This window comes from Anomaloglossus baeobatrachus, chromosome 4, assembly GCF_048569485.1.
Source record: "Anomaloglossus baeobatrachus isolate aAnoBae1 chromosome 4, aAnoBae1.hap1, whole genome shotgun sequence".
Lineage (NCBI taxonomy): Eukaryota > Metazoa > Chordata > Amphibia > Anura > Aromobatidae > Anomaloglossus > Anomaloglossus baeobatrachus.
Genome location: NC_134356.1, coordinates 34,503,917 through 34,525,084, shown reverse-complemented (window position 1 = coordinate 34,525,084; position 21,168 = coordinate 34,503,917). Strand labels below are relative to the sequence as shown.

Genomic DNA, 21,168 nt, shown 5'->3' with positions numbered 1-21,168 from the left:
GTGCTCGGTACTCGTAACTAGTGATGAGCGGGCACTACCATGCTCAGGTGCTCAGTACTCGTAACCAGTGATGAGCGGGCACTACCATGCTCGGGTGCTCAGTACTCGTAACTAGTGATGAGCGGGCACTACCATGCTCGGGTGTTCTGTACTCGTAACTAGTGATGAGCGGGCACTACCATGCTCAGGTGCTCTGTACTCGTAACTAGTGATGAGCGGGCACTACCATGCTCGGGTGCTCAGTACTCGTAACTAGTGATGAGCGGGCACTACCATGCTCGGGTGTTCTGTACTCGTAACTAGTGATGAGCGGGCACTACCATGCTCGGGTGTTCAGTACTGGTAACTAGTGATGAGCGGGCACTACCATGCTTGGGTGCTCAGTACTGGTAACTAGTGATGAGCGGGCACTACCATGCTCGGGTGTTCTGTACTGGTAAATAGTGATGAGCGGGCACTACCATGCTCGGGTGCTCGGTACTCGTAACTAGTGATGAGCGGGCACTACCATGCTCGGGTGCTCAGTACTCGTAACTAGTGATGAGCGGGCACTACCATGCTCGGGTGCTCGGTACTCGTAACTAGTGATGAGCGGGCACTACCATGCTCGGGTGCTCGGTACTCGTAACTAGTGATGAGCGGGCACTACCATGCTCGGGTGCTCGGTACTCGTAACTAGTGATGAGCGGGCACTACCATGCTCAGTACTAGTAACTAGTGATGAGCGGGCACTACCATGCTCGGGTGCTCTGTACTCGTAACTAGTGTTGAGCGGGCACTACCATGCTCGGGTGCTCAGTACTCGTAACTAGTGTTGAGCGGGCACTACCATGCTCGGGTGCTCAGTACTCGTAACTAGTGATGAGCGGGCACTACCATGCTCGGGTGCTCGGTACTCGTAACTAGTGATGAGCGGGCACTACCATGCTCGGGTGCTCGGTACTCGTAACTAGTGATGAGCGGGCACTACCATGCTCGGGTGCTCGGTACTCGTAACTAGTGATGAGCGGGCACTACCATGCTCAGTACTAGTAACTAGTGATGAGCGGGCACTACCATGCTCGGGTGCTCGGTACTCGTAACTAGTGATGAGCGGGCACTACCATGCTCGGGTGCTCGGTACTCGTAACTAGTGTTGAGCGGGCACTACCATGCTCGGGTGCTCGGTACTCGTAACTAGTGATGAGCGGGCACTACCATGCTCAGGTGCTCGGTACTCGTAACTAATGATGAGCGGGCACTACCATGCTCGGGTGCTCGGTACTCGTAACTAGTGATGAGCGGGCACTACCATGCTCAGGTGCTCAGTACTCGTAACCAGTGATGAGCGGGCACTACCATGCTCGGGTGCTCAGTACTCGTAACTAGTGATGAGCGGGCACTACCATGCTCGGGTGTTCTGTACTCGTAACTAGTGATGAGCGGGCACTACCATGCTCAGGTGCTCTGTACTCGTAACTAGTGATGAGCGGGCACTACCATGCTCGGGTGCTCAGTACTCGTAACTAGTGATGAGCGGGCACTACCATGCTCGGGTGTTCTGTACTCGTAACTAGTGATGAGCGGGCACTACCATGCTCGGGTGTTCAGTACTGGTAACTAGTGATGAGCGGGCACTACCATGCTTGGGTGCTCAGTACTGGTAACTAGTGATGAGCGGGCACTACCATGCTCGGGTGTTCTGTACTGGTAAATAGTGATGAGCGGGCACTACCATGCTCGGGTGCTCGGTACTCGTAACTAGTGATGAGCGGGCACTACCATGCTCGGGTGCTCAGTACTCGTAACTAGTGATGAGCGGGCACTACCATGCTCGGGTGCTCGGTACTCGTAACTAGTGATGAGCGGGCACTACCATGCTCGGGTGCTCGGTACTCGTAACTAGTGATGAGCGGGCACTACCATGCTCGGGTGCTCGGTACTCGTAACTAGTGATGAGCGGGCACTACCATGCTCAGTACTAGTAACTAGTGATGAGCGGGCACTACCATGCTCGGGTGCTCTGTACTCGTAACTAGTGTTGAGCGGGCACTACCATGCTCGGGTGCTCAGTACTCGTAACTAGTGTTGAGCGGGCACTACCATGCTCGGGTGCTCAGTACTCGTAACTAGTGATGAGCGGGCACTACCATGCTCGGGTGCTCGGTACTCGTAACTAGTGATGAGCGGGCACTACCATGCTCGGGTGCTCGGTACTCGTAACTAGTGATGAGCGGGCACTACCATGCTCGGGTGCTCGGTACTCGTAACTAGTGATGAGCGGGCACTACCATGCTCAGTACTAGTAACTAGTGATGAGCGGGCACTACCATGCTCGGGTGCTCGGTACTCGTAACTAGTGATGAGCGGGCACTACCATGCTCGGGTGCTCGGTACTCGTAACTAGTGATGAGCGGGCACTACCATGCTCGGGTGCTCGGTACTCGTAACTAGTGATGAGCGGGCACTACCATGCTCAGTACTAGTAACTAGTGATGAGCGGGCACTACCATGCTCGGGTGCTCGGTACTCGTAACTAGTGATGAGCGGGCACTACCATGCTCGGGTGCTCGGTACTCGTAACTAGTGATGAGCGGGCACTACCATGCTCGGGTGCTCGGTACTCGTAACGAGCAGTTGGATGCTAGGATGGGCTGGACTCTAGTAACGAGTATAATAGAAGCCAATGGGGACTGTAGCATTTTCTGTAAGATTTCCCAGGAGAATGCTCAAGTTCCCCATTGACTTCCATTATATTTGGTGCTTGAGTCGCTCCCATCCGAATGTCCAATATCTCAATACAAGAACTGAGCACCTATGTATGGTAGCTGTCACTCATCAGTATACAGCACCCATACACGATAGTGCTCGCTCGTCACCACCGAGTATGGTAGTGCTTTCTTATCAGTATAGAGCACCCAAGTATGGTAGTGCTTGTTCATCACTACCGAGTAAGGTAGTTCTCTCTCGTCACCACCGAGCACCTGAGCATAGTAGTGCTCGCTCATCACTACCTATAACTTATACGAGCAGACATCACAATCCTGAGGCTGTCTGGCCATATTGCCCATCAGTACATGAGCTAATATACTTGTAAAAACACTTTCACTGGTAGAAAAGACTTGTACAGTTAGGTCCAGAAATATTTGGACAGTGACACAAGTTTTGTTATTTTAGCTGTTTAGAAAAACATGTTCAGAAATACAATTATATATATATAATATGAGCTGAAAGTGCACACTCCCAGCTGCAATATGAGAGTTTTCACATCCAAATCGGAGAAAGGGTTTAGGAATCATAGCTCTGTAATGCATAGCCTCCTCTTTTTCAAGGGACCAAAAGTAATTGGACAAGGGACTCTAAGGGCTGCAATTAACTCTGAAGGCGTCTCCCTCGTTAACCTGTAATCAATGAAGTAGTTAAAAGGTCTGGGGTTGATTACAGGTGTGTGGTTTTGCATTTGGAAGCTGTTGCTGTGACCAGACAACATGCGGTCTAAGGAACTCTCAATTGAGGTGAAGCAGAACATCCTGAGGCTGAAAAAAAAGAAAAATTCCATCAGAGAGATAGCAGACATGCTTGGAGTAGCAAAATCAACAGTCGGGTGCATTCTGAGAAAAAAGGAATTGACTGGTGAGCTTGGGAACTCAAAAAGCCCTGGGCGTCCACGGATGACAACAGTGGTGGATGATCGCCGCATACTTTCTTTGGTGAAGAAGAACCCGTTCACAACATCAACTGAAGTCCAGAACACTCTCAGTGAAGTAGGTGTATCTGTCTCTAAGTCAACAGTAAAGAGAAGACTCCATGAAAGTAAATACAAAGGGTTCACATCTAGATGCAAACCATTCATCAATTCCAAAAATAGACAGGCCAGAGTTACATTTGCTGAAAAACACCTCATGAAGCCAGCTCAGTTCTGGAAAAGTATTCTATGGACAGATGAGACCAAGATCAACCTGTACCAGAATGATGGGAAGAAAAAAGTTTGGAGAAGAAAGGGAACGGCACATGATCTAAGGCACACCACATCCTCTGTAAAACATGGTGGAGGCAACGTGATGGCATGGGCATGCATGGCTTTCAATGGCACTGGGTCACTTGTGTTTATTGATGACACTAGAAGGTGGCCCGATTCTACGCATTTACGTATTGTGTAGTTCATGTATGATTTTTGTTATATATATATATGTTGTTGTGTGTAGTTACCAAGTGTTTGTGTAGGGCGCTGTACATGTTTTGGGTGTTGTCTGGGTGTGATGGGGGGTGAGAGCGGTGTTGTTTGTGTTTTGCGTTGTTTGTGGAGCGCTGTGTGTCTGTAGCGTTGTGTGTGTGTGTTGCGCGGTTTGTGTGGGTGTGGTGTGTTTTGGGGGGAAGTATGTTTTGTGCAATGTTTGTGTTGTGCGGTATGTGCGTATATTTGTGTGTGCAGCGTTGTCTGTGTGTGGGTGTCTGTGTAGGGCAGTTGTTTGTGGTTCCCAGTGTGTGTGTGTGGTGTGTTGTGCAGTGCGCGCGCGTGTGTGTGTTGGGGGGAGGTGTGCACTTCCCATCGTGCTCCATCCCCCATGCAGCGCACTCCCCATCGTGCTCCATCCCCTATGCTGCGCACCCCCCATCGTGCTCCATCTCCCATCCTGCGCACTCCCAAACGTGCTCCATCCGCCATGCTGCGCACTCCCCATCGTGCTCCATCCCCCATGCTGCGCACTCCCAAACGTGCTCCATCCGCCATGCTGCGCACTCCCCATCGTGCTCCATCCCCCATGCTGCGCACTCCCAAACGTGCTCCATCCCCCATGCTGCTCACTCCCAAACGCCCAAACGTGCTCCATCCGCCATGCTGCGCACTCCCAAACGTGCTCCATCCGCCATGCTGCGCACTCCCAAACGTGCTCCATCCGCCATGCTGCGCACTCCCAAACGTGCTCCATCCGCCATACTCCGCACTCCCCATCGTGCTCCATCCCCTATGCTGCGCACCCCCATCGTGCTCCATCTCCCATGCTGCGCACTCCCAAACGTGCTCCATCCGCCATGCTGCGCCAGCATCAGCCTCTCTACCCGCAGCATCAGCCTCTCTGTCCGCAGCATCAGCCTCTCTGTCCGCAGCATCAGCCTCTCTGTCCGCAGCATCAGCCTCTCTGTCCGCAGCATCAGCCTCTCTGTCCGCAGCATCAGCCTCTCTATCCGCAGCATCAGCCTCTGTCCGCAGCATCAGCCTCTCTGTCCCCAGCATCAGCCTCTCTGTCCCCAGCATCAGCCTCTCTGTCCCCAGCATCAGCCTCTCTGTCCCCAGCATCAGCCTCTCTGTCCCCAGCATCAGCCTCTCTGTCCCCAGCATCAGCCTCTCTGTCCCCAGCATCAGCCTCTCTGTCCCCAGCATCAGCCTCTCTCATCCCAGCATCAGCCTCTCTCATCCCAGCATCAGCCTCTCTCATCCCAGCATCAGCCTCTCTCATCCCAGCATCAGCCTCTCTGTCCCCAGCATCAGCCTCTCCATCCCAGCCTTCCCCAGGATCAGCCTCTCTCATCCCAGCATCAGCCTCTCTGTCCCCAGCATCAGCCTCTCGGTCCCCAGCCTCAGCCTCTCTGTCCCCAGCATCAGCCTCTCTGTCCCCAGCCTCAGCCTCTCTGTCCCCAGCATCAGCCTCTCTGTCCCCAGCATCAGCCTCTCTCATCCCAGCATCAGCCTCTCTCATCCCAGCATCAGCCTCTCTGTCCCCAGCATCAGCCTCCCCATCCCAGCCTTCCCCAGGATCAGCCTCTCTCCTCCCAGCCTCCTCCAGCACGCCATGCTCCTCTGCCGACACTCACAGATCCGATCGCATACACTCACACACACCCGATCGCATACACTCACACACACCCGATCGCATACACTCACGCACACACACATTGACGATATTGCACATACGCGCTCATACTCGCAACATCCGGAGATACCACATGCTTCTGGCCATGTGATCCTCCGGCAGGTCCTGGAAGGTCACAACAGCACAGTATCGAGGCCGAGAAGCAAGCGATATCGCCGGATGCTGTGAGTGTGTGGATGCGATGTGTGTGTGAGGTGTTTGTGAGAGTGAGTGTGATCTGATGTGTGTGTATGTGTGTGTGTGTGCTGTTATGTGTGTGCGTGTGGATCTTCCACCGCTGCAGGACCTTGATGTGCTGGTAACTATGCTAGCATGGTTACCAGCTGGTAACTATGATAGCATGGTTACCAACGTATCCCGTCCCCCGCTCGCACGGGAGCCCACACCAGCATACGGCGGCAAGGCCAGCAATGCGAGGGTAAGTGTCGGCTGGGTTGGCGGCGTACGCTGATGTGGGCTCCCGTTGGGGGGGGGGGGGGGAGTACAGTACTCACCTGGGAGTCATGGCTCCGTGACCGTGTCAGCTCGGGGAATGCGCGGGGGGGGGCGGGGCCAGAGCTAGCGTGCATTGCGTGAGGGGGGCGGGGCGTGGCGTGGCCGAGTTGCCAATGCCCGCAGGGTGCCAGGGCGAGAGGCCAATCTGGGGGGGGCGGAGCCTGGGCGAGCAGCCAATCCGTGTGGGGGGGCGGGGCCATAGCGAGCCCAGCGGCCAATCAGCTTTGTGTCACCGTAAGGACACAATGTCACCGTAAGGACACAATGTCACCGTAAGGACACAATTTTGGAGCATGACAGACAGACAGACAGACAGAATAAGGCAATTATATATATAGATAACAACAGACAAGAGTAGCCGGATGAATTCTGAAGTGTACCGGGATATACTTTTAGCCCAGATTCAGCCAAATGCCGCAAAGTTGATCGGACGGCGCTTCATAGTACAGATGGACAATGACCCCAAGCATACAGCCAAAGCTACCCAGGAGTTCATGAGTGCAAAAAAGTGGAACATTCTGCAATGACCAAGTCAATCACCAGATCTTAACCCAATTGAGCATGCATTTCACTTGCTCAAATCCAGACTTAAGACGGAAAGACCCACAAACAAGCAAGACCTGAAGGCTGCGGCTGTAAAGGCCTGGAAAAGCATTAAGAAGGAGGAAACCCAGCGTTTGGTGATGTCCATGGGTTCCAGACTTAAGGCAGTGATTGCCTCCAAAGGATTCGCAACAAAATATTGAAAATAAAAATATTTTTTTTGGGTTTAGTTTATTTGTCCAATTACTTTTGACCTCCTAAAATGTGGAGTGTTTGTAAAGAAATGTGACAATTCCTACAATTTCTATCAGATATTTTTGTTCAAACCTTCAAATTAAACGTTACAATCTGCACTTGAATTCTGTTGTAGAGGTTTCATTTCAAATCCAATGTGGTGGCATGCAGAGCCCAACTCGCCAAAATTGTGTCACTGGCCAAATATTTCTGGACCTAACTGTATATTATACATAAAATAATGATCAATTTCTGCCTCTTAGGTGGGTTCCTCTATGTTGCCCCCCTTTATATTATGTACATGGGTTGTGTGCGAGCCCCTATACAGCAGATTACCCGCTCGCTGACAGTCATACAATCCACACGTTCTCCTACCTCACCGTGCTGTACGGATGCCCTCAGGTTTTCAGGTTAGCGCTGGTGATGATAATTAAAATCTAGGTTAATTGGAATTAGCTAATTATATAGTAATTAGAGGCACCTCGTTACAGTCTGACTGATCTCCTTGTGCCCTACAGATCTCGAGTTTTTTTTTTTTTCTTTTCAAGTGTTAACTAGTTAATCTATCTTGCATTGCTGCCAATACTGATACATATCCGTGACATAATCCCTATTAATAGGGTGTTAATGAATCTGTATCGTGGGTGGAGCGCAATACATCATCCTGCCTTATAGATGGCGCTGTTGCTTTTGGTTATTAGGACATTTTTACCAAAAATACTTAATCGAGTTAATCACTACTTACTGCTAATCAGTATTTAAAATATATAGTGTTGTCTATTCTGGTGTTCTGGGGTGGGAATATAAATATATATATATGTATGTGTGTGTGTGTGTATAATATATGTGTATGTATAGTATGTATGTATAATACATATGTACGTATGTATAATATATATGTATATGTGTGTGTGTATATAATAAATCATATTATATATATATATATATATATATATATATATATATATATAATATATTTGTATTTTTTCATCTGCCCTAGGATCTGAACTAAGTTATGGAATGCTCTTTGATGCCAGTTGCCCACGTGTGAGACAGGACAATCCCTTTAATATAGGGGGTTTGATCTGTGGTCTGACTATATTTATTTAGGAGCTTTCGTAGGAGAGCCAATGTTAATGTAGTGTCCTGATCTAGGGCCTGATGGTAAAATATGGGCCTGGTCTGGGGCCTGATGGTAAAATATGGGCCTGGTCTGGGGCCTGCTACTAATATAGGGGCATGATCTGGGGCCTGCTTGTAATATATGGGCCTGATCTGGAGCCTGATGGTAAAATAGGGACCTGATGGTAAAATAAAGGCCTGATGGTAAAATATGGGCCTGGTCTGGTGCCTGATTGTAAAATATGGGCCTGGTCTGGGGCCTGATGGTAACATAGGGGCCTAGTCTGGGAACTGATCATAAAATATGGGCCTCGTCTAAGGCCTGCTAGTAATATAGGGGCCTGATCTGGGGCCTGATGGTAAAATATGGGCCTGGTCTGGGCCGGATGGTAAAATGGGGGCCTGATGGTTAAATATGGGCTTGGTCTGGGGCCTGATGGTAAAATGCAGGCTTGGTCTGGGGCCTGATGGTTAAATATGGGCTTGGTCTGGGGCCTGAGAGTAAAATAGGGGCCTGGTCTGGGGCCTGATGGTAACATAGAGGTCTGGTCTGGAGCCTGATTTAATATAAGGGTCTGGTATTTAATATAAGGGTTCTGAATATACTTAAGGCATCAGGTCTGGAGTATGATATTGATAGAACAGTCTGATCTTGGGTTTGATAGCAATATAGGAAGGCTGTTTATACTTAGGGGACATGGGGTCCAGTGTTAATATAATTGTTGTCTGTGGCTTGATGGTAAAATAAGAGTCTGGTCTTGGGTCTGAGAGTAAGGGGTCTCATTTAGGGCCTAATTTTAGGTAGGGTCTGATAGTAATATAGTGGTCTGTTCTGGGGTCTATTAATATTATTGGGGTCTGATATTAATCTGCGGGGGGGGCCCTTTTCTATAGGAAGCTTCCTTCAAAAGGGCCTCCACCCTTTTTGTTACTACCTGTTACTCCAATAACCCAATGGAGGACTCTCCAAAATTTACATTTCAGTCCCTCGGAGGAGTATATTAAAGCTCCGACTGTAACGATGACTATGGGATAGCTGGGAACCGGGGTTACTAAGCTGTCCCTCAAGCTACAGGGCCCTACGCTGTCCGTAATCTCAGGAATACTCCTGATGGTGGAGATTCCTGAGTCTCCCTCCTGGCCATGCTCCTGACCGGTCCTGATCTGACTTCCTCTCCACCCAGGGAGGGACAGGACAGGATTGTGTAGGAACCCACAGATAAAGACAGACAAGGGAGAACCAAAACTCTGTCACACACAAAGGGCAAATACAATAAGAGATTCAGGAGGGAAAAACAAGAGCAGGAAGGAAGCTACAAAACAACAGGGGTAAACTCCACAACCGCACCAAGTAATAAGCACAACTTTCACCAGTAAATCTCGGACACGACACCTCACAGACCAACATAGACAAGCTATAGCTGGCATGGGTGGAAGGATTCAACCAGCATAAATAAAAGGGGAGCAGATGGAATAGGCCTCCCATCAACATGTGATCAAAGGAGCAAGCAAACCAGCAGAAATTAACTCTTGCTAGCCTGTGTATGAGTCAGCACAGAGCAGGTCGATGCCCGAGTCTGCCTGTGTTGATACCAGACATCAGCGAAACCATCGGGTGGAGTGTCAGAATCTGCAGAGCCCGCCGCCGCCATGACAGTCGGCAAAGTTTGTGCAAAGCTCTGTGTGACACAGAGGTCCTGAACTTGTATCATGGTCATACTTTGGGAGTCAATGGGCTTTATGGTGTTTTCGGGGTCTGTCTGTGCTACTCACTCTATAAGGGGGCAAATATTAGGATGATAGACGTATTACGGATCATATAATATCTCCGCACTGTTTCTTCTCCGCGGGATCGCTTCATACCGGCGTCTTCCATCATTTCCAGTCCGGACTCCCCGCTCTTTTAGTTTTAAGGCATAAAAATATTAGAAAATTTCATGGGGTTCATAATTGCCGACGCTCCCCTGATTTAGGAGTGTTCTGCCCCTCGATGGCGCTGTCGGGTGTCACCACGTCCCGGCCCGATCTCTCTCTTTTTTCTCTTTTTGTTTTGTTTATTTTTCGCCTCTTGCGTTTGTCAGAGGGATGATAAAAAGACAACTGCTTATTGTACATCAGGTAATCCCTTCACTGCCGGTGGGGTCTGGAGAAGCGATGAACGACTCAACTCGCGCGTAATAAAAGTCTTTTCTAAATTATTGACTTTAATCACGTCTCCGCGAAATTATACAGACATTATAAATAAAGCTCTATCGGGGAGAGGGGGGGGGGGGGGAGGACGCCGTGCGTGATAAACAGGGTCACCCGAGTGCTGCGAGCGCAGACGGAACGGCTGCCGGAGAACCTGGAGGGCTCTGTCTGGAGTATACGCCGATGACTTGTATATTATACCGGAATTGTAATTATTAACTATTTACATGCCTGTCTGCTAAATCATACATCCGTCTGTTCATCCTACCATGGTAAGGGCGTATATACTGCAAAATGGGGCAACACTGATCTCGTCACCACGCTCTAATCCTTGCGACACTTTTTTTTTTTTTTTTTTTTTTTTTGAGCCTATGGGAGACGTCTTGCTTTTGGATAGAATTACATGACCTATTGGGGAATGAGAACTTGGCCTGAGTGGAGCCTTTCTTCTCCAGCTGCAGGAGATGTATATAGTGCCGGCGTCTCTGCAGAAATGCCGACTTGCCGCCCAGGCCGGGTTGCGTCCTCCTCCTCCCTTCCCCGGCCATCCACATGTGCTGTTGCCTCATTCTCCTCCCGGGCCCTGAACATGCCACACAGGGTTCCTGGAAGTGCACCTAAGCCGCACGTGCGCACAGCAGCGCGCCATTTCCACTGTGTATTTAAGGCCGCTTCCCATAGGGGAAGGTGCCTGCACAACACATTCAGTTAGTCAGTATACCAGTCTGTTAGATAGTTGTCAGGTCCCGTTACCCCTGTGTCCGTCATCCTGTACCTGCCTTCCCAAACCTGTCTGTCCCTACCGTACCCACAATTCCTGTCCGTACCCGCCTATCCAGTATGCCTGTACCTGGGGGTCAACTGCCACAGTCCTGGTCACTTCCCTGGTAGTAGTACCTGGCAGCTACCTTGCAGTGGGTGCTTAGTTAAATCCCACCCATTAAAGATGGGATCCCCCTGTGGTCCAGTGCGTCCATTATCCAGCTCACTGCCCTTAACCTGGCCACGAGCATTACAATGTCTTAATTTCATACTTTCCAATTCGCCCCATACATCGGAATATTTCGACGTGAAAAAAGGGAAGAAAATCCATGAAAAACCGCCCAGAAAGTAGTTCTCCCATGTCCCCCGTGCAGGATATTTTGTCTTCAGAAGAAGGCCCAGCATCCAGGTGTAAGAAATGAGGAAAGAAACTGCAACGGAACCACACTGAAGACCAAATCCAAATTTTGAGTATTCTGATACGGTTCCTCTACTGTTTTTTTTTGTTTTGTTTGTTTGTTTTTTTGGGAAGGAGGAAAGAAAAACTTCATACAATCTGTAACTTGCCATAAACATCAGAGATTTTTTTTTTTTTTTTAAAGCTGATGCAAAAGCTGCTATTCTCCTGAATCCGGCACAGTTTTTCTTTTTTCCTGCGCCTCTTCCTTCCTGAGATATGGCCTTTTCTTCCTTGTATATAGGTGTGGTCACCAACTATTGGCAGCGATGAGTGGGCACTACCATGCTCAGGTGCGCGGTACTGGTAACTAGTGATGAGCGAGCACTACCATGCTCGGGTACTCAGTACTGGTAACTAGTGATGAGCGGGCACTACCATGCTCGGGTGCTCAGTACTCGTAACTAGTGAGGAGCGGGCACTACCATGCTCGGGTGCTCAGTACTTGTAACTAGTGATGAGCGGGCACTACCATGCTCGGGTGCTCAGTACTCGTAACTAGTGATGAGCGGGCACTACCATGCTCAGGTGCTCATTACTCATAACTAGTGATGAGTGGGCACTACCATGCTCAGGTGCTCAGTACTGGTAACTAGTGATGAGTGAGCACTACCATGCTCAGGTGCTCATTACTCATAACTAGTGATGAGCGGGCACTACCATGCTCGGTACTCGTAACTAGTGATGAGCGGGCACTACCATGCTCGGGTGCTCAGTACTGGTAACTAGTGATGAGTGGGCACTACCATGCTCAGGTGCTTAGTACTCGTAACTAGTGATGAGCGGGCACTACCATGCTCGGGTGCTCAGTACTGGTAACTAGTGATGAGCGGGCACTACCATGCTCAGGTGCTCAGTACTGGTAACTAGTGATGAGCGGGCACTACCATGCTCAGGTGCTCAGTACTGGTAACTAGTGATGAGTGGGCACTACCATGCTCAGGTGCTCAGTACTGGTAACTACTGATGAGCGGGCACTACCATGCTCGGGTGCTCACTACTTGTAACTAGTGATGAGTGGGCACTACCATGCTCGGGTGCTCGCTACTCGTAACTAGTGATGAGCGGGCACTACCATTCTCAGGTCCTCAGTACTCGTAACTAGTGATGAGTGGGCACTACCATGCTCGGGTGCTCGCTACTTGTAACTAGTGATGAGCGGGCACTACCATGCTCGGGTGCTCAGTACTCGTAACTAGTGATGAGCGGGCACTACCATGCTCCAGTGCTCGGTACTTGTAATTGGGATTATTACAAGTGAGTAAGCTGGACCTTTTTGGGTTGACGTTAAACTCAAAATTGACTCCCAAACCTATTACCAGTTTTTAGAAGACCCTTTCTTCCAGTTGTGGTGCAGCAAAAATCAGCATCTTCGAAAAAAACCTTGATTGTTCTGCAGGACATTGCTCCATCACGGCATCGGGGTCTTCACTGCTCAGCTGCTAATAAAGGCCTTAAACATGAAAGCATAATGACCCGGCCCCTTCCTCACCGGACCTAAACCCTACTGAGAATCTTTGGCCCTTTTTATATGGGAGATTTATTTGATAATTCTGGATATACTTAAAGGTTCACAGAGGATTAATCAAATCAGTGCATAGACTCTGTAGCATCCTGACATTGTGGACTCATGGCATGCATCCTGTAACTGTACGCCCCGTAAATCATATGGACCTAGATGGGATGTCCAGAAATCCCATAAACCCTGTTGGGGAAATTTTTACTTGCTGAAATTGTCGCTGTTCTCCAGAATCTGGAGGGTTTTTTTGTTTTTGTTTTTGTTTTTTTAAAAAGTAGGCGTCTTGTAGTGTAGAGACAGCTTCGTATGATTGAAGCTCTCCTTCTCCAGCCCGACACTGATCAGTCTGATCGGCGCAGGGCAGGAGAGGAACTTTTCAGGACCTGCACATCACTAAAGCTGCACAGATACCGCAGGTCCTGACTAACTGAAGGACGATAAGATCAGTCACATGTCTGTGAAAAATGTAATGTATACAGTGTATTGTAGCTAAGCTGTATGTGTTGGCCTGAGTTGTATGTGTGTGTCGTAGCAGAGCTGTGTGTCGATGTTGTAGCTGTGCTTGTATGTGTGTCATAGCTGAGCTGTGTGTGTATAACATAGGTGAGCTAAATGTGTTGTAGCTACGTTGGGTTTGTGTTTGTCATAGCTGTTGCTGTGTTTGTGTGTCGTAGCTGAGCTGTGTGTGTCATAGGTGAGTTGTTTATGTTGTAGCTGAGCTGTGTATGTATTTATCATAGGTGAGCTATTTGTGTCGTAGCTGAGCTGTGTGTGTTTATCATATTTGAGTTGTGTATGTGCTGTAGCTGGGCTGTGTTTGTGTGTCGTAGCTGAGGTGTGTGTATGTGTATGTCATAGATGAGCTGTGTACTGTATGATGTAGCTGGGCTGTGTTTGGTGTGTATGTCATAGCTGAGCTGTGTGTGCTGAGCTGTGCTGTGTGTGGTGGGTGTCATAGCTGACCTGTGCTTGTGTCACAGCTTGTGTGTGTGTGTGTGTGGGGGGGGGGTTCTTATCTGTGCTTTGTATATGTGTGTCATAGCTTCGCTGTGTGTGTGTCATTAAACTTTGTGTTTAATATAGCAGAGCTGAGTGTGCATGCGGTTGTGTAGTAGATATGTGTACTCCTTCCTGTATGTGCTGATGATGGCTTCAGCATAAGCTCCAACGATCCCGGTCTTGGTGGTTATTCTATTTTTGGTAATCCATGTTGCGCCCCTGAGTGGTGTGAGTGTTCCCCTGTTGTGCGTTACTTCCTTCCCTTTTATGTTGCTCCCCTGTACACATATTGTCTCTCCAGTGCAGTGTGTATGCGTTTACATATCATTTTATTGGGTTTTGTCATTGTGTTTTTCGTGCCCGACTCAAGGGAGTGGGAGAGGGGGAATAAGATCAGGGCTTGGACAGGAAGGAGTCGGGGTCACTCTGGGGGCTCGGACCTGGCTACCATCAAGCCTACCTCTGAGATAATGGACAGTGCAGGGTTTCAAGTCTGAGGGCCAACCTAAGGGCCCTGTGACAGGAATGCATCACTATGGACTAGGTCTGAGGTCTAATCCCATTATATCATCTAATTCTCAGCCACATCACCTATAGGCCAGGTCTCGGGGAGGGGATGGAATTGCCTCCTCATCCTGAAACACATTCATTTTTATGTAAATGCAAGTCAACTAGCCATACTGGACACTCCAGTTAATTAAAAACAGAAGACGAACAAAGTAATAAACTCCATTTGTTTTTCTAGGCAGGCTGCCAGGGCCTGGACGGCTTCCAAAGCGACCAGCTGGTAAATAGGATATATGCACAGCAGGGCGCCAATACTCTGTAGAGTGTAAACAGATGGAATCAATAGAGAAAGACAAGTTAGACCGCGCTACTGCCGAAATACCGCCAGAACGCACAACCTCACCGTCTAGATACTTATCCTGTTCCAGTTCATTTAGTAGCGAATGTCTCTTGATATCTGCTCATCTGTGTCTTCTTCTTTTTTTTTTTTTTTTTTTTATCATCTTCTTCGTCTTTCTTCTACAATGACAATTCCAAGACAATAACGTAAAAATAAAAACAAAAAACGATAAAACAATGGCCCATAAAGTGACTCGTACAGCTCGTGGTTGACCCGTGCACTCACGTAGGAGAAGATGACCACTGACCTAACGACTCGCGAAGGTTTCACCGGGAGAAGATGTCGATAAGACGGACCCTCGGGGGAGCGATTTGTTTTTCCGCCTTGATGATAATGAAGCATATTGCTATGTAAATGTTGGAAGTGGGGAGGCGTGCCGGGAGCCCGTAACGGGGCCGTAAACCGGGAGAGGTGGTGGGCGACGCTCAAAGTCAATCAAAGGACAAGGAGTTTGGTTAGTGGTTAACAGAGCAGAGGGTCAAAGCTTTACCAATGTTTTTGGAGGAGTTAGTCCTGGCCAGGATCACTTTATAGCTTTTCTTTTTAACCTCGGAGAGGGGTCACACTGGTGAGATGATGGGGTGCAATATGGCTTCAAAATTCAATAGAGTAGTCCTGTTGTCGCAGGACATGATGCCCACTAGGGTATATTGGCTGCAATTGGGGACTATGGCTAACACAAGGAGACGGCAACTGGGACTAGGGACATGGTTACTGTTATTGGGGCTATGGCTAGCACTGGCGGACAATGACTGTAATTGGGCACTATGGGTAGTATTTGAGCACAATGGCTGTTATGGGGGCTACGGCTAGCACTGGGGGACAATGGCTGTTATTGGTGAATTATGGCTAGCACTGGGCAATATTGATTGATGTTGGGGACTATGGCTAGCCCTGGGAGACCATGACTGTTATTTGGAGGCTATGGCTAGAACTGGGAGACAATGACTGTTATTTGGGGGCTATGGACTAGGAGTAGCACTGGTGAACAATGGCTGTTATTGGGGGACTATGGGTAGCACTGGGAGAAATGTCTGTTATTTGGGAGTATGGCTGGCACGGGTGACAATGGCTGTTATTGGGGAATATGGCTGCTATTGGAAGACTATGGCTAGCACTGGGGGGACAATAGCTGTTATTGGGAGATTATGGCTAGCATTTGGAGACTATGACGGTTATTGGGGACTAGAGCAAACACTGGGACACCATGGTTATTATTGGGGTCCTATTGCTAGCTCTGAGAGATAATGGCTGTTATTGGGGGACTATGGCTAGGACTGGGTCACAGTGCCTGTCATTGGGGACTCTGGCTAGCACTGGGGAACATTGGCTGTTATTGGGGGTACAATAGCTAGCACTGGTAGACAATGGCTGTTATTGGGGAGTATGACTGTTATTAGGGACTATGGCTAGCTCTAAGAGATAATGGCTGTTATTGAAGACTATGGCTAGCTCCGGGGTACAGTGACTGTTATGGGGGTTATAGTTTGCACTGGGGGACAATGGCTGTTTATTGGGGGAATATGGCTAGCACTGGGAGACAAATGCTATTATTGGGGGACTATGGCTAGCACTGGGAGGCAATGGCTGTTATTGGGCGCTGTGGCTATCTTCAGGACACAGTGGCTGTTAGAGGGGGCTGTGGCTATCTTCAGGACACAGTGGCTGTTATAGGGGGCTGTGGCTATCTTCAGGACACAGTGGCTGTTATAGGGGGCTGTGGCTATCTTCAGGACACAGTGGCTGTTATTGGGGGCTGTGGCTAGTTAGCACTGGGAGACACCGGCTGTTGCTGACGAACTATGGTTAACTATGGTTAGCAGATGACCACAGTGGATGTCACTAGGACTACCACAAGGACACAATGACTGTTACCAGGGGCAATGTAACTATTAGGGGACTTGGGACTAGCCCCGGGGCACAGTGGCAGATAGTAGTGGCATTATGGTTGCTCTAGGGGACACGATGGCTTTGGCTTTTCAACTAGGGTTGTATGTTGGTTACGGTTGGGCATAGTGCCTTGAAATTGGCAACTATGGCTAGCACTGGGGCACAGTCATTAGATTGATAAGGCTAGTGAGGCTCCTAAGGCGAAATTTTGTTTCACACATCCTTGTGATATTGTAGACAACATCTGGAAGACAATCTTCTAGTCTTCGACAGTCACCAGTGTGGTGGTATAATCGGGGGCAGTGTAGTGGTAACCCTGAGGGTTTCCATACATCCTTGGAAGGTCCTTGTTCTATTTGTGGAGACTCAGATGGTATCGGGAGTCTTTTTGAGTCTATGTTCCTTGCGAAAAAAATGCAAATTAAGTCTCCTCCAGAAGAAAGGAACCACCTATAGGTTGTTACCATGAAAGTCAATGTCCAAATCGACAATTAGAAGCTACTTTTGTCTCTCTTGTTAGGTCCCAGCTGTTATTATAACTCCTGTAATAGCGCCCTCTATGGGCTGGGGGTATCTTTCTTGTCATAGATACATTTTAGAGATGAGGCTCGTTACGAATATTCTTTTTATGGTGATGGACTGAATTCCGATGTTTTGACACCAACAGATATCCAACAATCTGAAAAACATTGTCCGCTCCTGCCGGCTCTTCGATTACAATCAGAACGGACAGATCCAGAAACACGAACTCCGACGCGTCCTGGAAAATTATTGCTTCAAGATGAAAGCCGCCGAGTATGAGAAGTAAGCGGGATGGGGCAAGAGATGGAATTTGCGACCACTAGTGATACAAAAAGGAAATGGGTGATCACTTCTGGTGAAGTGGGACCAGTTTCCAAAACGGAGCACTGTTGTCCTCCATATGAATGGAGCGGTAGTGTGTATGCTTGGCAGCACGCCATATATTCTGCACTGGACTATTGCTATCCCATAGTGAAGGGAAAGAGCGGAAGTTCAGCATGCGCATTACCGCTCTATTCACATAGGGGCCAAAAGTGTTCTTTTCTAGAAATCGGCGGGCATCCAACAGATGCACAAGCCATCACCCTTCCTGGAGACAAGTGATAATGACTTCTTACTGGAATACCCCATTAATCCTAGTGATTGGTCACGACAGTAATCTATGGCCAATGGTACCATCTCTTACCTGATGGCATCCGCTGTGCTTCTTTTGATTAGCCGGCCTGGAAAGACTTCACATGATGATGTCGCGCCAGGCCGACTAATCAAAATAAGAGTCACGGATGTCAACGGATGCCAAGAGGTCACATGTTTCTTTCAGCTTATGGCCAGAGATTCTGTCATGGTTGATGGATTGGATTGTGTGAATGGATTCACACCAACGCTAGTCTAATACAGAACAAATTTCCAATCATGCAAAGAAATATAAGATTTGGTTCACGGGCTGAAATTATTTGTTTTGTTTTGTTTGCTTTCTACATAGAAAGATGAGCAACTTTCTAAATAGAATTCATAAAAACGTGATGTGGAGCCTGTGCAATATTATTACATAGCCGATTATCCTGCTGCTTCGGACACAGATTTAGCAGGAAACTGTTCCTGACTTTTATCGGCTCACTCTGTTCTTCCCATCCTTCCTCTCAGTGTTGGAGATTGCAACAGGGAGGGAGAGATGGTTATCGATGGAAGTTCAGAGTGTACAGAGGGGGAAAGTATCCAAGTTATCATGGAAGGGGGATTGCATAGGATATACTACTTTTGTACATAGCCAGCTATGCTGCTGCTTCGGACACAGATTCAACAGGAAACTGTTCCTAACTTTTATCGGCTCACTCTGCCGATAAGTTTGTTTGCTTTCTACATAGAAAGAAGAGCAACTTTCTAAATAGAATTCATAAAAATTTGCTGCAGAGCCTGTGCAACTTTGGTACACAGCCGGCTATTCTGCTGCTTCAGACACCAATTCAACAGCAAATTGTCCCTTACTTTTATCGGCTCACTCTGCTGATTTAGTTTATTTTGTTTGTTTGCTTTCTACATAGAAACATGAGCAACTTTCTAAACAGGATTCATAAAAATGTGATGCGGAGCCTAGGCAACTTTGGTACATAGCCGGCTATCCTGCTGCTTCGGACACAGATTCAACAGGAAACTGTTCCTAACTTTTATCAGCTCACTCTGCCGATAAACGTTGCTCTTCTTTCTATGTAGAAAGCAAACAAACTGTGCAACTTTGATACATAGCAGACTATCCTGCTGCTTCTGACACAGACACACAGATTCAACAGCAAATTGTCCCTGACTTTTATCGGTTCACTCTGCTGATAAGTTTGCTTTGTTTGCCTGCTTTCTACATCGAAAGATGAGCAACTTTCTAAATAGAATTCTGAACAATTTGCTGCGGAGCCTGTGTAACTTTGGTACATAGCCCGCTATCCTGCTGCTTCTTACACAGATTCAACAGCAAACTGTCCCTGACTTTTATCGACTCAATGTGTTCTACCCATCTCTCCTCTCAGTGTTGGAGATTGCAACAGGAAGGGAGAAATGGCTATACATAGACATTCAGAGTGTAGAGAGGGGGAAAGTATCCAAGTTATCATGGAAGGTAGATCACATTGGATGTACTACTGTATATCAGAGTAAGCGAAAAGATGTAGGGGACAAGAGAGAGAAATAAGAATACATAGCAGAGTTGTAGATGAAGGGAGAGATGGTTTATACATGGAAGTTCAGAGTGTAGAGAGGGGGGAAAGCATCCAAGTTATCAAGGAAGGTAGATCATATAAGATATACTACCGAATATCAGAGTAAGCGAAAAGATGGAGGGGATCCAAGAAGGAGAGGAGAGAACATGTCAGAGTTGTAGAGGGAAGGAAGTGCTGCAAACTACATATCCTGGAGTCTAAAAACGAAGGAATGGAGATTACATCCGGAAACTTGTGGCAATTTTTTGGAACTGGCCAAAAAAAAAAATGTGTTTTTTTTTTTTTTTTGTTGAAGTCACTTTTGGAGATGGTCCCAAAAAGATTTTTTTTTTTTTTTTAGTCAAAGCCACTTGCAGAAACGCTTTTTTTTTTTTTTGGAGTTTTTTTATTTCCTGAACCGGTTTTGAAGAGTTTTTTTTTTTTTCAATTTTTTTTTTGGTTTTTGCAGCTTTCTGATTGGACAGTGCCAAGTGTGGAACATTCTCCACCAGGAGCCGATTCCAAGTAGTAACATGCACTTTCTTTTTTTTTTTTTTTTTCCCACCATGCTTTTTATTTTTTCTTTTCCACATACTGAGCGGAGGAAAAAACCGAAGCCTGAACAGATGACCAGCAAGTTTTGGGTTTGGTTTTTCAAAGTGAACCCATCCCCCAAAAATTTCCTAATAACACAACTTAACGGTATGTTCAGACCATGTTTTTTTTTTTTTGGGGGGGTGTTTTTGCAATGGTACCACTCCAAAAAACGCTAGAAAGTGCTGACACAGCACTTCTTATAGATTTCTATAGAAAAACTCTTTGGGGTCCTGGCCGAGGAAGCGTGCCCTCCGTTACCTCAAGTGTATGTATATCCCCCATCCAACATATTTCCCTTGTTTTAGTTTGCAAAAAAAAAAAATGGCCCAAACCCCTTTTGTGTAATAAAACGCTTTTTCTCTTAGCGACGCCATTAATAAACCCGCATACTAAGTGGAAATAAAAACACATCTGCCGCTCTTAAGTTCAGGCGAAGCGCTGAGATATTTCACAGATCATCACTTGGACGACGGCAGGGGTTTATATCCCGCGCCGCCTCTACCTTCAGCTCCAGAGCCGAAAGTTACGCCCGGATGAAACGACGTTAATACTAAAGTCGTCCGTTATTGGGACCGGACCCCGTCCACGCCACCTCTCAGAAGGCCCCTCGTCTGTACGGCGCCTCTACCCACCCCGAGTGGTGCAGGTTAATTCAGCTAAAAAAAAAGACTACCCGGTGTCTGACGCGGAGCTCCCTGTTCCTCGGCCAAAATCCCGCCGGCGTTCTGAAATTAGGAAGGCAATAACCCAGCGCGGTGTTTTTTATTTCGCACTAAACCCAGCGTTTTTCACCGCAATCTTAAAAAAAAAAAAAAAAAGAAAAGAAACCGCTCAGATCCTTAAATTGAATTTGTATCCATTCCAGAATCACATAAGCAGTAAATTGTAAAACG

The 21,168-nt window shown here is 47.8% G+C and overlaps 1 protein-coding gene across 1 annotated transcript in view; it reads left to right on the top strand.

Moving 5' to 3' along the window:
• EFCAB6 (EF-hand calcium binding domain 6) overlaps positions 1–21,168 on the top strand; it is a 182,817-nt gene that overhangs the window by 17,358 nt on the left and 144,291 nt on the right. The window contains exon 6 of the mRNA XM_075343359.1: positions 17,638–17,774. Coding sequence (XP_075199474.1) covers positions 17,638–17,774 — 137 coding nt within the window. The remainder of the gene's footprint in view (positions 1–17,637; positions 17,775–21,168) is intronic.